The 16,921-nt window shown below is 40.6% G+C and overlaps 1 protein-coding gene across 7 annotated transcripts in view; it reads left to right on the top strand.

Moving 5' to 3' along the window:
- The window catches only part of WDPCP (WD repeat containing planar cell polarity effector), a 171,202-nt gene that overhangs the window by 138,348 nt on the left and 15,933 nt on the right, over positions 1–16,921 (top strand). For 6 of the 7 annotated variants that reach the window (XM_083435335.1, XM_083435332.1, XM_083435333.1 and 3 more), the window contains exon 15: positions 16,683–16,839. The exons of the other annotated variant lie outside the window; for it this stretch is intronic. In XM_083435335.1, the coding sequence (XP_083291461.1) occupies positions 16,683–16,839 (157 nt within the window). The remainder of the gene's footprint in view (positions 1–16,682; positions 16,840–16,921) is intronic. 7 annotated transcript variants of the gene reach the window in all.

Here is a 16,921-nt window from a genome sequence, read left to right as displayed (position 1 = left end):
CTCAAGTTGTTTATTGTTCCAGGCATTCAAGATCATATTTTCATCCTATGTTTCTTACACAGAGCCAGAGCCTGCTTTTCACATTCTGCTTATATTTTAAAAGTTTGCCTGGAATCTTCTCCTGATATGAAGTTCTAACTACAAATCCTGCTATTGCACTTTAATAAGGCTTTTACTGCATTAAGTCTGTTAGTGTGGAGCTTGGTCCCTAATTTCACTTTCTTTTCCTCCAGAACGCACATAAACACATTTTACCTTTTTTTGGTGCTTTTAGGCAATCTACACTTGCACACCTTTCACCACCATCACTTTCTCTCACTTTAAAAATTGTTTTTATGGACTTAGTGGGGGCAGAAGTGTTTGCATTCTGTCACATATTGTATATAATGGTACCTCTTAGTACACTTCTTGGCAAGGCGGTACTGTGCAAAATAGATACATTTAAAGGTTCAGTTTAGGCTGCTTATTCCAGTGCTACATTTGACCAAATTGTGGTGTTGGTGCCAAAGAAAGGGACTGGTGCAAGCTGACTTTCCTGCCTATTTGGGGGTTTGGAGGACCCCTGTTGAATGCCAGTATCATGGGGGCTGAAGAGGAAGGGAGTTCCATAACGACCAGGCAAAGGCATTTTCTGCAGGCTTTTTTATCTGTATACATCTCAGAATGCGCTGTGTAATAAAATGACAATATATTACTGAGAGAAACCATGCTTTGTATGCAGTGGTTATACTGTTATACTAAAATGTTAAGTTTCAGTCTTATGACCATGAATTATCAAATTAATTTCCTGTGCATTGCTTAACTTCCTAGCTGCAGTGCATTCACCATAATTGCTTTAACAATCTGGTATTTTACTAACTGCTCCTCCAAATCTGAGTTTGTGAAGGACAGATCCAACAAAAAGCCTGGAGGGGCACAGGTGGGCAAATTGGTTCCACTGAAGTCACCTGTGGGGTCTTTAGGTATCTTTCAGCCTGACCACATTCTAAGACCATCTCTAATGAGGCCTGTGTCACTGACAAGCTGGAGAATGTGAACACCTGTAGGAGTTAGATGTTAAAGCCCAATTCATTTTTTAAGTAACAAGAAAGGGTGAGCATCTGGGTCAGATTTCAGTTACTTGTCAGTGAAATGTGTGCACTGGGCCATTAAAAATTTGGCCAGGCATATCTTGACAGTTCAGTCTTTCATTTTGCTCTTAGAAAACAGCCATAACTTGAAAATATTTAAGTTGAAAGCCACTTCATTAAGGAAAATTATGAACTTTATATTATATTTTTGAGGTTAACACAAGAAAGTGTCTCAGCTGCCAGTTGTATCTACTGCCTGTTTTCATTCAAAAAGTTCAAATTACAGAAGTAACAAACTTTAAAAGAAGAGAATAACTTACCTGTTTGGCTGTGGAATGCAAATTTAAAAGGAACAGTATGTCAGTCTAAAATTTTATCTTTGTTTCACCTTGCTTAAATTAGACATATATAATTATAAGCTCTGAAAGTGTTAACATTCCTTTGGGGAGGTTTTTTCCCCTCCTTTGGAAAAAAAAACCTTAGTACAGTTGAAGGAAAATCCCTTTCCAATAACAGTATTTGTTCTTCCAACACAACTTTTTAAGATGCCCACTAATTCTATAGTATACAGTGGGGAGCTAAGCTTGGAAATCTTGTCCAAGAGCGATGGACTTACTTAATTCCTAGACATGCCTCAGCCTCAGTTGTCCCAAGATAAAATGCAAATAATAGAACTCTTAGGATTTTTGCGAGGCTGATGCAAGAAAATTAGGTGAGCAGGGATGCAGGAGGCATCCATTTTAAACAGGTTTAGATATGGAATTTGATAGTTCCAGTCCAATTGAACTTTAGCCACAATCCGACTGCCTCTTGCATTGTGTGCCCCCCTTTTGCACTCTGCAGCATAATTTTGTTAATGGTATATAAAGTATTATTTTACAGTTATGTGCATTGGTTTATCATGTATCTGGTTACTTTAGTAAACTTAAACATATACCCCTGGTTATTATAGAAAACCTGGAAGAGAGAGTGTGTGTAGTGTATAATAATGCACATAGTATAAAATATTTGTTTCGTGGAATTGGTTTTTTAAAATTCACTTTTCCATAAGATAAAAAAGAGAGATGGGGAACAGGGGAAAAAAATATCCATGTGGATAAGGTTGACATCAAGATTTCCAGAAAATCCCACTGCTAGTGAAGAAGCACTTTGAAAAGGGATAGATATGAATAACCTCAGCACTGCTTTATACCTAGTGCTAATGTAGGGAATTTGGCTCTCACATAAATCATTCCAACAATGAAGGACTTCTTCAGTATTAGGCACAGAAACAGTCTTCTTGACCAAATTACAAAACTCCCTCCCCAGACTTTCTTGCTATTCTTCAGGTGTCAGGCAAAGTCTTTCCCATTCTCTTTCTCTTTTGATGATTTCTAAAGGCATTGGACGCGGGTGGCGCTGTGGGTAAAACCTCAGTGCCTAGGATTTGCCGATCGTATGGTCGGTGGTTTGAATCCCCGCGGCGGGGTGAGCTCCCGTCTTTCGGTCCCAGCTCCTGCCCACCTAGCAGTTCGAAAGCACCCCTAAGTGCAAGTAGATAAATAGGTACCGCTTTATAGCAGGAAGGTAAACGCCATTTTCGTGTGCTGCGCTGGTGCTGGCTCACCAGAGCAGCTTCGTCACGCTGGCCACGTGACCCGGAAGTGTCTCCGGACAGCGCTGGCCCCCGGCCTCTTAAGTGAGATGGGCGCACAACCCTAGAGTCGGACACGACTGGCCCATACGGGCAGGGGTACCTTTACCTTTACCTTTTTAAAGGCATTGGAGACCCTTTCAATTGCCTATTTAGACTGGTTTTTAATTGCTGGCTGTTTTATCTGTTATTTTTTATTGTGGTTTTTCACTGTTGGTTTTTCTTGTATTTTATGTTTTATGTGAAAGTGTGTATAAACCACTCAACATTTCAAATCTCTTAAGTGGTGTAGTCTAAAACAAACAAAAATCTATTATTAAAACCAAACCAAACCAAATCTAAAATCAATAAAGCAGATGTATAAAAACTTATAACAGTAAATAAAACAGAAATTCGGAGGACTCACAAAACAGGGTAAGGGAAAGCCTGGGCAAAAAGAAGTTTTCACAAGATGTAAGCAGCAACTTATTATTGTTGCCGCACAATGCTTACTGTATTATTTTACATATTAAGCTGCCTTGAGGCTATCTGGCATAAGGTGGGATAGAAAAGCTATCAGTTGAATCCAGATTCCCCATGTTTTCCCATGCTCACAAGGCAATCCCATGTGCGGGGCGGGGGGGTGGGAGTTAATTTTCCCTTATTCCTCCTGCCGCCTCATTTGCTCCTTAAAAAGCTGCTCCAGAGGGTTAAGCAACTTTCCAGAACAGTGTGGGAGGCAATGCATGGGAAAGACAGGACTGGATAAACCTGCACGCTGCAGATGCTCACTTCTGGGCAAATAATTGTGAAGAGCTGCTGTTGTCTTACTTCAGCAACCTGGCTGGAGAATTTCAAAAGCACCAATAAGCACTTCTTGAAAGAGGTTAGCTGCTGCTGCTCCTGCTGCTGCTCCCAGGTGTTTGTTAGAAGAGCCCTCCTATAATGTGTAATATTTTAGTTTTCTGAATTTAAACTTTCTGTGAACTGTCCAGAGGACTTTGCTGATTGGGCAGTCAACATATTTTATACAATAAACGAGAGCTTTCCCATCCATTCATGAAAGGGCAACAGGATCAAGCCCTATGTATAAATACATAAATGAATATAAAATACATGACAACTTTTTAATCTTATATAATAGATGTAAAATGCAATCGTAAGTTACATCCTCCAGACCAGGTACTCTGTTCAGCAGTCTTCTAAGTTTAAGTCTTTATGTTTTAGAAAAATGATTATTCTAGCCCCACAGTCCTACTTGAGCTAGCTGGGGTGATCTCAGGTGTGGCACTGGACTCTTCTACATTGGTGATGCTAGGGGCCTTCAATATTCACACAAAGACAACCCAGTTGGAAGTGTCTCAGACTTTGTGGCCTCTGTGTCAACACTGGGACTGTGACCATTTTGCTGTCCTCTCTGATGTAGATGTTATGGTTATTGCCAATTCTAGAAATGTACCTTTGACACCTGGTTATCTGGTTGTGAAGGATATGTTTCACTTTGTGGAGCTTGAAACTATGGCCAAGATCCTTGATGGCATGAAGGCAACCACATGAAAGCTTGATGTTTGCCCATCTTTGTTGATTAAAAGAGCCAGAAAAGGTTTGGTCAAGTGGGTAAGAGAGTAGTAAATGCCTTTTTAGAAGTTGTAGTTCCATCCAACCTTAAAATAGCTGTTGTGAGACCATCACTGAAAAGCCCTCTCCAAATCACACAATGTTGAGTGATTTTCAACCATTCTCAAAATTCAAATTTTTGGGCAAGGTTTTTGGCCCAAAGCATCTCATCTTTAGGAGTTCCTAGATGAAATGGATCCAAATCCAGAGCCAGTTCAATCCAGTTTCAAGCCTGGGTTTGAGGCTGAGACAACTTTAGTCACCTTGGTAGACAATATACACTAGGAACTGGACTGGTTATGTCCCTGTTAGTTCTGCTGGATCTCTCAGCAGTGTTTGATACCATTGTCTTTGGTTTCCTTCCAGACTGTCCAGCAGGAATTTGCTTTTGAGAAGCTGTCTTAAGTTAGTTCGTTTTCTTCGGGGTCAGTTGCAGAAGATAGTGTTTAGGGACTCCGGTTCAACACATTAAAGTAGAGAGGGGAACCTTTTCCATTTTGAGGACTGCATGTCAGTGGTGGCTAGAGACAAAAGTGACTGGAGATGTGACTCTTACTTTTGTACAGTAGCCTACATTCCAGCCGCGCAAAAGTTTGAGGTTTCTGGGTATACACAAATTCCATTCTACATCCAGGGAAGAAAGAAGCACGGTTCAAGGGGACATTTTGATGTGGAATAGCAGTCAGTCTTGTTCTCCATGTTATTTAACATCTATATGGGAGAGATTGTCCAGATATTTCACGTACATTGTTTCAGGTACATCAATATGCAGTAAAATAAACTTTAAAAAAATCCAGGAAGCATCTAAGGGTGCTATGCAATAAAAAATAAAAATCACAGACATCAAAGGGTGTGTGTGTTGCTCAACGTGTTTTGGCCAAAGACACATATAGAGTCTTTTGACAACAGTAACTTTTGAGATTGGTCTGTAAGAAACAAAAGTTAAACCATTTGCGGGAGCCCCTTTTTTTGGCATCTTTGAAATTTCTTTCTTTCTTTTACATCATCATCAATGTGCAGGTTATACACGGGACTTCCGGGGGAGGTATCATGGTGGACTAAAGGTCTCTCATCGGCTCTTCACTGATGGAAAAAGCAACTTTAAGCAATTAAAAACTTAAAAGAGTTTTTGCATCTGTCAGAGAAAACTGGCACCTACTTTCAGTAATAAAGGAGAAGGAAAAAGCTACTGTTTATGGTGTCAAGTAAAAAAACAAAAAACTGGATTTATGGTTTGAAATGAGAAAGTTTTAGATGGGAAAGGGGAATCTCTGTGAAGCTTCAAGTGGAATACTTTTTTTTAATTCTTCCTTTGACAAAAGTGTGTTTAAGAAATTGCAAGCCACTTTGCCAGCTGACACTGTATTCCTGGGAATAGACCTTGCTTATCTTGTGCTGTTTTCAAGACGAGACAGCTGCAAGCTGTGAAATAGCTGAAGTGACGGAAGCTGTTTAGAGTCGAAACTTCTAATAATATAAAAAGTGAAGCAGGAAAAACCTCAACATTCAGAATGCTGCTTACAAGGAAAAAGAAAAACACAGGCATAAAGAAAAAGAGGGAAGAAAGAAGATCTTCAGAGTCGTTGCTTACTGTGGATATTCTTAAGCAGATAATGACAGACAAAACAGTCTTTTAATGGGAAAATAGAGGCTTTAGAGGAAAAAATAGATTAAAAAATTGACAAGATTAGAAGGAACAGTAAATGAAATTAAGAATGAAACTAAACCAGAGAGGATTGAAATGGAAAATGGGATCAGAAATGACACAGAGGATCTAGATGACAGAATTGGCAGGACTGAAAGATGATACTATGGCAGAACTAGAAGGAACATGTGATGAAACTGAAGAACTCACTATACAAGTATATGGAGAAATGAAGCAACTAAATGATAAAGCTGAGATTTTGGAAAACAAAAATGAAGTTATAAATGGAGAGATACCTGAATAAACTGACATTGATGGGATTGAGAGAGAAAGAGTTGGAGTGATCCCAAGCTATTAAATCCATGACATTCTTTTTGGAAAAAGAATGGAAGAAACATAAATGGAAACTTAAAGAGATAGGAAAAAGCATGATAAATACAACAGGAAGTGGAAATTGGAGGTATAGAACTCAGTGTGGACTAATGGCTATGGAATATTGTCTCAATGTATGTTCACAGCAGAGAGACTCTTATATGCACAGAGAGGGAAAGATTTATCATTATTTAATATGGAGACATTGTTGCTGAAATTGTTGGAGTCAAAGTTGATATGTTTAATTAGAGAAAAAATTCAATATTATTCACTGGAAACCCCTTTTGGACTTTAAGTTTGAAAAGGAAGATAAGCATGCAATATTTGGGTTTGAAGATTGGAAAAATGCTGGTTTAAGAAAAGCGGAATAGTTGGATGTTGTTGTGGAGCGAATGCCTTGAATAATTCTTTTTATGTAACTGACAAACAGAATCGGAAGTCCTTTTTCTTTTCTCTTTCTTTCTCTTTCTATATTTTTTCACTTCCTTGTTTCCTTTTTTATCTTGTTTGTATCAAAAAAGCTTTAATTAAATTAAATGAACTAATATGCAGATGGTACACAACTATACTTCTCCTTTTCATATAGTACAAAGAAGCTATTGATGTTTTGACTGGTGCTTGAAGACAGAAATGGGCTGACTGAAAACTAAAATTTGAACTTGGTCCAGACAAGGCAGAGGTGCTCTTGGTCAGGAAGGACTTGGAAATAGGGAATCAGACTGTTCTGGGTGGGGCAGTATTCCTCCTGAAGAGTCAGGTGTGCATTCTTGGGGTTCTCTTGGGTTCAGCATTATACAGGTGTTAGCTATGTCCAGGGGTACCAGTTTGCTTCCAGGCGCAATTCAAAGTGTTGGTGATTACCTGTGAAGGTCTAGGATACCTTAGTGATTACCTCTTCCAATAGCATCCAAACTACTCCCTAAATTCAGAAGAAGAAACTGTTCTTTGTTTCCGCCTAAGGTGGAAGCACAGCTGGGTGGGACAAAAGACAGGGCCTTGTCCCATGAGCTATAATTTGTTCCCTCCCTCACTGATTTCACTGCTTATTGAAGTCTTTTTATTCTGGCCTACTTTTATTTTATGGGGAAGACTGTGTGTTTTTTTACAACTTTAGCAGCTGACTATCAAAATATTCACAATTGTTTTCAAAAGTTCTTCCTGATGTTTAGATGGAATCTCCTTTCTTGTAACTTGAAGCCATTGGTTTGAGTTCCACCCTCTGGAGCAGAAGAAAATAAGCTTGTTCCATCTTCCATAAGGCAGCTCTTTAGATATTTAAAGAGAGCTACCATGCAAGATGTGGCAATGCATAATCCCATTGCCTAACTGCACCATGTAGTTTTGCACTAGAAGGCTACATCTCTAGGGTTGCAATTTCCCCTTTTGCCTCCCATTGTCACTATAGTTTTAAAGTACAGATCACTAGGAGCTCCTCTGTGGAAGGTGGAAAAAGGCAGCACTTTATAATCCAGGCATTTGCCCATTCAAAAATTATCCCTTTGCGTATTGTAGCTTCGATAAACATGTATTAACTGAAAGTTTACTTCAAGAACTTATTACTGTCCCTTAAAAGTTTTGACTGAACCTTCTGAAAGTACCCTACAAAAAGGCATCTGTCATAGCAGGTAGTTTATGCTAAAGTCATTGCCCAGAATAAATTAACCCTAATGTATATTTACATCCTGGCCATCTTCCTCAGTACTCCAGTTCCCTTACCCCCTGCAATAGTCAGCATTATTAGAGTTCTGTCCAAAAAAAAAACACGCACAAATTTCTGATTCAGGAAAACCTCACAGCTGTCGTTTGTACCTCTTACAGTCTGGCAGTGTTTCTCTGCTTACCCTAGTTGTCAGCTACATTTTGTTGTATTCTTGTTAACAGACAGAGAATTGCATCTGTCTGGCTTACTAGTAGTGCATTGGGATACATCTGTGATTCCTAAAGCACATACCAAGAAACCCTCACTTCTCATCTTATAGTTTATCTTTAGGAGGAGTTATATTTGTTGAACGTATTGAATTTTTCAAAGATCAGCAGGAAGAGTTGTGATTAAATGCTTGCTCAGCATTTTAAAGGCAGCTTCTGTCCCTGTTACCCAAGGAGGTCATACGTTACGATTACTTTGTAAACATCAGATTGTGCAAAACTGGCTGTGCATATCACGCAGAGTGCAAACACACACAAAACATAGTAACACGGCTTATCTGCCAATTATCAACAAGTTTCTTTTTCATGCCAAAGAAACTGTTTAAATGCAAGAGCAGCTGCTACTTTGTAAATATTTTAATGGCTCCTGTTAAGTAGAGCTGTCAGTGCTCCTTCATTCTTCCATGCCACTGCATGTCTTTGAACTCCATTTCATCCTAGAAAATGCTATGAAGAATAGAGTACCGAAAGTGTTCCTGGTTTGTGGGCACGGTGCCAGCACAAAGAAGGTGTATTTGCATCACTACATACTAAACCGAACAGGGAAGGGAAGTCTCTTGTCTTCTCAAAAGGGCCTGCAGGTAAAATCACATGACCATTTGTTATGAGCTTCTGGTGGAAATAGGTGGCTGGTTCTTCCAGCCAGGCTGGACCCTGAGATCCACAGGTATAGGATGGTATTCAAATTTTAACAATAGCAACAACAGTAGTAGTAGTAGTAGTAGTAGTAGTAGTGTTTTTGACTCACTTGCTGGATCATCACCCGATCATGGTGAGTGGGCTTGCACATTCCTATGACGCTTCTGAGTGAAGCTGTCCAGGGTATCGATAGGCCAGCAGGGTCATCCAAGATGGTAAGGTCAAAGGGGAGGAGCTAGACAAAGAATGATCCAAGGAGTCCTCAATGGCAGAACAGGTGGAAGATAATAAGTGGCATGTTACAAAGGAAACTGGACATGATTTTCACCGCTCAACAGCTTGAAGAAAAATGCTAAGAGCAAAACCAACCCCTGTATATGGCATTTACTGACCTGACTAAGGACTTCGACACTAAATCGTAATGCCCTGTGGACTGTCCTTCTGAAAATTGTCTCCCCAGATAAATTTGTGAACATCATTCGGCTCCTCCATGATAATATGACAGCAACAATCGCAGATAACAGTGGTTCTCAAAATGAACCATTCACAGTGGGATCAGGTGTTAAGCAGGGTTGTGTTATTGCCCCAATTCAATTCATTATTTTCATCTCCATGAACCTACACATTGTCAAAGAGAAACTTCCCACTGGAGTAGAAATCATGTATCGAACAGATAGAAAGCTCTTTAATCTGAGTAGGCTGAAAGCAAAGAGTAAGGTTGCCATAACTTCCGTCATAGAGCTGATGACAACGTCGTGTGTGCACACTCAGAGGATGACCTCCAAACCATCATAAATATCTCAGAAGCTTGCAGAAAGCTTGGCCTATCGCTCAACATCCAAAAAACCAAAGTGCTGCACCAACAAACACAAAACAACCCAGCAGCACCACAAAGCCAACTCAATGGTGTAACATTCAAAAGTGTTTATCACTTCTACCTGGGCAGTTATCTTTCCACAAGGGCCAACATTGATGCTGAAATCCAGCATCGCCTGAGCTCTGTGAGTGCAGCTTTTTCCCAATTGAAGTGCAGTGTTTGAGGACTGGAACATCTGCAGGGAAACCAAAATGCTTGTTTACAAAGCTATTGTACTACCAACCTTACTGTATGCTGGTGAAACATGGACCACTTATCAACACCATCTCCAACTCCTTGAAAGATCCCCTCAATGGTGTCTCTGAAAAATTTTACACATCACTTGGGAAGACAGGCAAACTAATGCCAGTATACTGGAAGAAGCAAAGATCACCAGGGTCGAAGCAATGATTCTTCAACATCAACTTAATTGGACTGGTCATGTTGTTTAGATGCCTGCTTATCGTCTTCCAAAACAACTATTCCAAACTTAAGAATGGAAAGCATAATGCTGGTGGTCAACAAAAGAGGTTTGAAGACTCTCTCAAGGCAAATCTTTTTAAATGTATCATAAACACCAACAACTGGGAAACACTGGCTTGCAAGAGCTCCAATTGGAGAACAGCCAAAGGTGTCATGGACTTTGAAGAAGCACTAACTCAGGATGAAAAGGAGAAACGTACTAAGAGGAAGGCACATTTGGCAAATCCTCACAGTGATCACCTCCCGCCCAGAAACCTAGGTTTCCACTGTGGAAGGACGTGTGGATCCAGAATTGGCCTCCAAAGTCACTTACAGACTCACTGTTAAGACTGTGTTTATGGAAGACTCAGCTACAAGCCAAAGAAGAAGAAGAAGATGTTTTGGAAAACTGGAAGCCCAGGGCAAAGGCAGCATCTTGTGGAAAATACAAATCAAGGTGTAAACATAAATTATTCTGCTTTCATTCAAGTATCTCTTTGTTTTCCTTTGCTACCAACAGATAAAAATGTACAGATAAAAAGATATATGAATTTCAAAACTGCTTTTTGAAAATCTAGTTTACATGCTTGCAGACACTCAAAAGCTTAGAATAGGATCAACGGTGAGGCTATGAGTTAAGGCTCGTGAAGTCTACTTGAAAAGTTATGTGCCTCAGTGGTTCCAAATCCGTAGATCTCTGAAAGCAGTAGCAGAAAGTTTAGGCTGCAAACCTATACTCATCAATCTGAGAGTCAGTCCCATCAAACTCAATAGGATTGTTTTTGGGGAGAAATGTATAGCCTTGAAGTATACAGGTTTTACTTGATGAAACTAGTTTAGTAAAGTAGCTCCTTTTTTATATGGAATGAAAATACATCATTTCAGTAATCAGCAATGTTTGTTTCCCATCCTGAAAACCAAGCCTTTACACAGCAAGAAATCATAGGTACTTAGAAGCATCTTTGCCCTCGTAAGCTGGTAAACATTTCTGGGGCTCTGGCTCAAATAAATTAACAGACATGGCATATAGCATGCTTAGCTTACATTCTTTCCGCAGCCCATGACATTAACCTGAGCTGTGTACAGATTAGGTTATCCAGGGTACAGAGAGCCTAGAGAACAAGGAAGGTATAAAACAGGATTTAAAGCGGGGTGGGAAGGGAAATGTTCTTATGATTTGGGGGGGGGCTTTTAAAGTCTCTATCTGTAACAGGATTTTTATTTCTTAATCCATAGTCTGAAAGCCTGGGATTTAATTATTTCTAACAGTACTATATACAATGTTTTGGGTTTTTTTGCTTTAAACATTCACTTTAAATTATATTTTGGGGGATTACAAAAGCTTGTTATAAACATGCTACTCCATTATTTTCCTGATCTCTTCACTGTCACTATTCTAAAGCACAAACAGCAAAAAGAGGGAAATTAACATTAATGCAAATCTAAAGTTTAGTTGAAGTGAGGCAGCAAAATGCACACTGGGAATAATTCACTCAGATTTAAATGTTTTTTGGTCCCATTGATTTAATTAAGAGAGATTTAGGGCTTATCCACACTTTCTGCTGCTCTTTCCAGGCACAGTCCAGGTTTTAAAGCTCTTGTGTCCAAGTGCCCTTAAACTTGCTCTTTAAAGCTCAATTGGAGCAAACGGCCATCTGTGGAAAACACAGATTACAAAAGCAGGGCAAAAGGTAAGTCCAGATAAGCCCTGAGACCAATACTTTACTTGTCTATTAAAAATTAGTGGGATGAAAAAGTGTTAGGATATTTCCATTCCACCTTAAAAAAGGGAACAGGCTGTTGTGTGTCACATGCCTGTTTATTTCCTGCTCACTGGGAGTTCCTGTTTTGTATATAGCTTTTGTTCTGGCTCCCCCCCCCCCAACATGGATGCAAGCAGTCATGTTTTTCCTTTGTTCTGACAGGGTCCGTCACCCCGGGCACAGTTTGGGGGGGCACAGGGCGTCATGAGCTGTTGCGTCCTTCTCAGCCACCCTCCAGCTAGAGGGCACCTGAGAAGGGCATAGCAGCTCAGGTGCCCTGTGAGCCCAGTGTTACTTGCAAAAGCAACACGGGGCTGGGCTTGCAGGGCACTTGAGCTGTTGCATCCTTCTCATCTGCCCTCCAGAGTAGGATGCAACAGCTCACAGCACCCTGTGAGCCCAGCACCGTTTTTGCAAGTCTCACAAAGTGGCGCTGGGCTTGTGCAGCACCATGAATGTACCCCTCCTGCCAGAGGTCAGGGGCTCGCTCCATCGGTGTGCTCTGTCCCTATGGCATGCTTTGTGGGCCCTAGCGCACATGCACCCACCCCAGGCACTGGTGGGGAGCACTCTGCCATGGTCTGTGTGCCTTGCAGTCTTGTGGGGGCTGTAAGCTCTTAGACGTCATCTGCTATCTCACAATTTATTCAACTATATTTTAACGTAGAATGTTTCATGATGTGGAATGTCTAGTGGTACCACATGACATGAAGCGGAAGGTGTCAGACTCACACATATCTACCAGGGCTATCAGCTGTAGCAGGAAGCACATCCTAGCTCCAGGATGTCATGGTCCTTTCCTCTATACAATTTATTTGGAGGTGGAAAATAGATCTGACCCACGGGTGTGTAACTGACAAAAGAATCAACTGGGTGCCTAGACATGGGGCTTTGCACACTCGCCAGGAGAAGAGAGACCCCAGTTAGAAACACGCTTAGAATACGAGGCAGTTTAGTGTGGAATATAAGTTGCTCTGCACAACACACAAAATGCCTGTGAAATTAAAATAGCCAATCTTTACTAATCTCAAGGTACTGAGCATGAAAATGACAATCAAAATTGTTGATTGGCTCCTGTTTAGGAGATCAAAAGATAGCCATGCATAAACAACCCAGTCCATGTTGACTACACAATTTCATTTGGCAACACTCTATTTCAAACTCCTAATTGAGACATATGGCATCATATTGCATCAGCTCATCATACACACCACTCCCAGGACCAATGACATGCTGTTGAGTAATGTAGTTGAGTCAATTGCTGACATAAATTGATGCAATCGTTAGTATCAAACAAAGTCTTGCAGGGTGAGCAAGTCATTTGTGCGCTACTCTCCCATTTACCCCTGTGTCATAAGGACTACAAAAGTGATCCCTGCAGTGTAAATCCAACAGTAGTGATGCCTTGTAAATGTGTTAATAGTGCAGATAAAACTTTCATTACGTTTGTGGGGACGTGACATTTGCAAGCCAGAAAAGTGTCATCAGTCTGATAGTAAAAAGGCGTATCAGCTCAATTTTGGATGTAATATTGAGGACCAGGACAAGGCCTGGGCCCCACACATATGATTCAATACGTGTGCAAAAAAAAATACGTGGGAAAAGGGCAAACAGCCATTTGCTGTTCCTATGGTTTGGAGGGAGCCAAGCAATCACGCAAATGACTGCTACTTCTGAATGGGACCACCTGTTTCTGAAGGCATCCCTGTGGGAAGATCTTCCATCAAAATGACAGTTGCATTTGCTAAATAAGCATATGAAGGGGTTAAGGCTCACAGAGTTCCTGTATTCCTTGAGAAGACAGGTCTGTGTGATGTCATATCCCCTACTTCCTGTGGTGGGAAATAGGACAAAAGATCTTAATATTTTCTCTTTCCTCCTTGCCTCAGTCTCTCTTCTTTCAAGCCAGCAATATGAGCAGATGTACATGCCTGGCCTCTGTTGAGAGCCCAGGCTCCATATTAGAACTAATTTGTATTTTGTAACTAAGAAGTATTTTTACCTGCATACTACTTTGATGTATTTGCTACCTGCATTGAAATGTAAGTAAACATTTTTTTTTTTTTTTGTCTTAAAATGTGGTTAATTCTTAGCTACAGGGACAGAGAAGGGAAGGTCAGCAGACCACAAATAAACAGGGATAAAAAGGTGTAATTTCCTAATTCGTAGCTTCCAGTAAGCTGCAAAAGTTAATAAGTGTTTTCACTCTGCTAAAAGGGCTTTATCCATCTCCATCATTCACAAGGAAAAAGAAGTGAACAGTAGCATACCCAAACATGCCATCTTCTTTCTGACCAGTACCACATGGCAAAGGACTTCCCATTCCTGAACCTTCAAGATAATTTTCCATCGATTGAGACAGTGAGAAGGGAGGTGAACTGATGTTGGGTTCTCCTCAGCCTTCAGTGTCTAATGATGGTCCAGATGTTTGCCATGGTCCATCATTTGCACCATACCATCTTGCACAAGAAGAACTGAATGATCTTGTTCGTGATCTGGAGCCACCCAAGGCCAAAGTGGAGTTACTGGGATCAAGACTTTAACCATGGAATTGTATCAAGGAAAATGTCCTAATGATTTCATTTCACAGTCATCAGCAGCAGTTTGCACCTTACTTCAGAAAGGAAGATGACCTTGTGTTCTGCTACAATGTAGATGATGTAATGGATGTCCTCAGAATCACACATGACCATGCAAGGATAGTGACTATTCATAGGCTCCTCAAAATTGAGTCTCAAGATGGTGTTGCTGCATAATGGAAATAGAATTCCATCTGTTCCAGTCAGACATGCTGTCTACATGAAAGAAACCTACAACAACCTAAAACAGATTGTCTTCAATGCAGGAAGTATGGCTGGCATCTCTGTTGTGACTTGAAGGTAGGGTCTGTGTTGATGGGTCTGCAGTTGGGATATACAAAGTACTGCTGTTTTTCATGTGAATGGGACAGCCGAGCAAAGACTTTGCACTTTGTGAAGAGAGACTGGCATCAGAGGAAATCTCTGAATGTCAGAGAGAAGACTGTGCAACTCCCAGCACTGGCAGAAATAAACAAAATCTCACTACTGCCCCTACACATCAAACTCGGTCTGATGAAAAACTTTGTAAAAGCCATAGATCAGCTTTCAAGTGCCTGTCTGAAAAATTTCCTCAATTCAGCGAAGTAAGAATTAAAGAGGGAGTTTTTGTGGGTCTTCAGATCTGCGAGCTCATCAAAGACAAAATGTTAGACAACCTGCTTCAGGGCGATGAGAAAAAAGCTTGGGGTGCATTTCATATGGTGTCAACTAACTTTCTCGGAAATGTCAGGGTAGAAAACTACAAGGAACTGGTTGAGAACATGTCTCTGTATCACAAACTTGGCTGCAATATGTCCTTAAAGATCCATTTTCTCCATTCCCACTTGGATTTCTTCCCTGACAACTGCAGTGATGAGCACAGTGAATGTTTTATCAGGAAATTACAGTAATGAAAAGTGAAAAGTGGTCCACTTCCCTGTTGGATGCTGGATGCTCACCAGAGATGATCCCAAGCAACAGGCAAAGTGGTGTCAGCTGGCTTTTGCCAGTTCATGTCATATGTGCATATTCCTCGATCATATAATAAACTATTGTGGATCTCAAAAAAAAACAGTAGCCAGTTTTGAATTTTCATGGTCATATTTGTCTCAAAATCTATAAAAAATGAGAGCACCAGGCACATTTGCCCCTCTGAAGCCTGCTCTGCCACCCCAGGAAGTGGCGTGGATCCCTCCACAGGTCAACAGCACTCTGTCCCCCACCAGAAGGGAGGCAGCTGGGACTCCGGTCTCAACGCTGGAGCCAGCAGGTATATTTGGAGGGAGAGAAGGGTCTCTCTGTTCCAGCTTGGCCCTCCTATTCTTCCTGGTCTTCCTCCAGAGTCTGCTATGTTGGGTTTGAACCCAATGAATGTACATTTAGGACCTTCTTTTAGCTGCTTTTAAATAGGCTTTAGGGAAGTCTTTATCCCAATCTGTTTTTCATTGCTGATGTTGTTCTAAAGTTTTAAACTTATTGCTCTGTTTTCACTGTTTTTGAAATTCTATTTAAATTAAAAAGAATAATTTTTTCATTATTGCATTGTAAGCCACTATGCAAAGGCCAATTGCCTACAAATGTGAGACACAAATACCTTAATAAATATGTTCCTGTTTTGATCAACATGCAGGTAGCTCAGGTCACCCATATATGAATAAGAGGTTGCCTTTGGTTCCGTCAGGGGCAAAGGCAGGGTATGAATAAATATATAATAGGAGACTTGTTTTAATAGAAAACCACTTTGACAGGTTCTAGTCCCAGCTAGTAATAATTACTGTGAAAGTCAGTTACTATCACCATTGAGGTTGTATAAATACTTCATAGCTAGTCTTCTGTAGTAATTGCTTTGAAAAGCCAATTCCTATACAGTGGTACCTCGGGTTACAGACGCTTCAGGTTACAGACTCCGCTAACCCAGAAATATTACCTTGGGTTAAGAACTTTGCTTCAGGATAAGAACAGAAATTGTGTGGCGGCGGTGCAGTGGCAGCGGGAGGCCCCATTAGCTAAAGTGGTGCTTCAGTTTAAGAACAGTTTCAGGTTAAGAACAGACCTCCAGAACGAATTAAGTACTTAACCCGAGGTACCACTGTATCCAGTAAAACATGTTGCAATAGTAAACTTTATTCTTAATTTATGTTTTTAATTTTAAAAACACCTAGAGCTTCCAGGCCATATGGACAGAGAAGATGCTTTGAGTGACACTTTTGTAAACCTGACTATACAGCCACAGGAGGACCAGAAAGTTCAAGACAGTCTCCCAGCCTCCAGTGCCAGCGCTCGATGTTTCACACATGTGACATACAACAGCTCTACAAGGTAAAGAGACTCAGTGCATGCAGGAGTGTTGCATTTGGAGAAGAATGTAACATTTTATAAGTTACTGTTATCTAGCATAACT

Source organism: Podarcis tiliguerta (genome assembly GCF_965153285.1).
Source record: "Podarcis tiliguerta genome assembly, chromosome: 3".
In the NCBI taxonomy this organism is placed as follows: Eukaryota; Metazoa; Chordata; class Lepidosauria; order Squamata; family Lacertidae; genus Podarcis; species Podarcis tiliguerta.
This window is presented reverse-complemented; position numbering and strand designations above follow the sequence as displayed.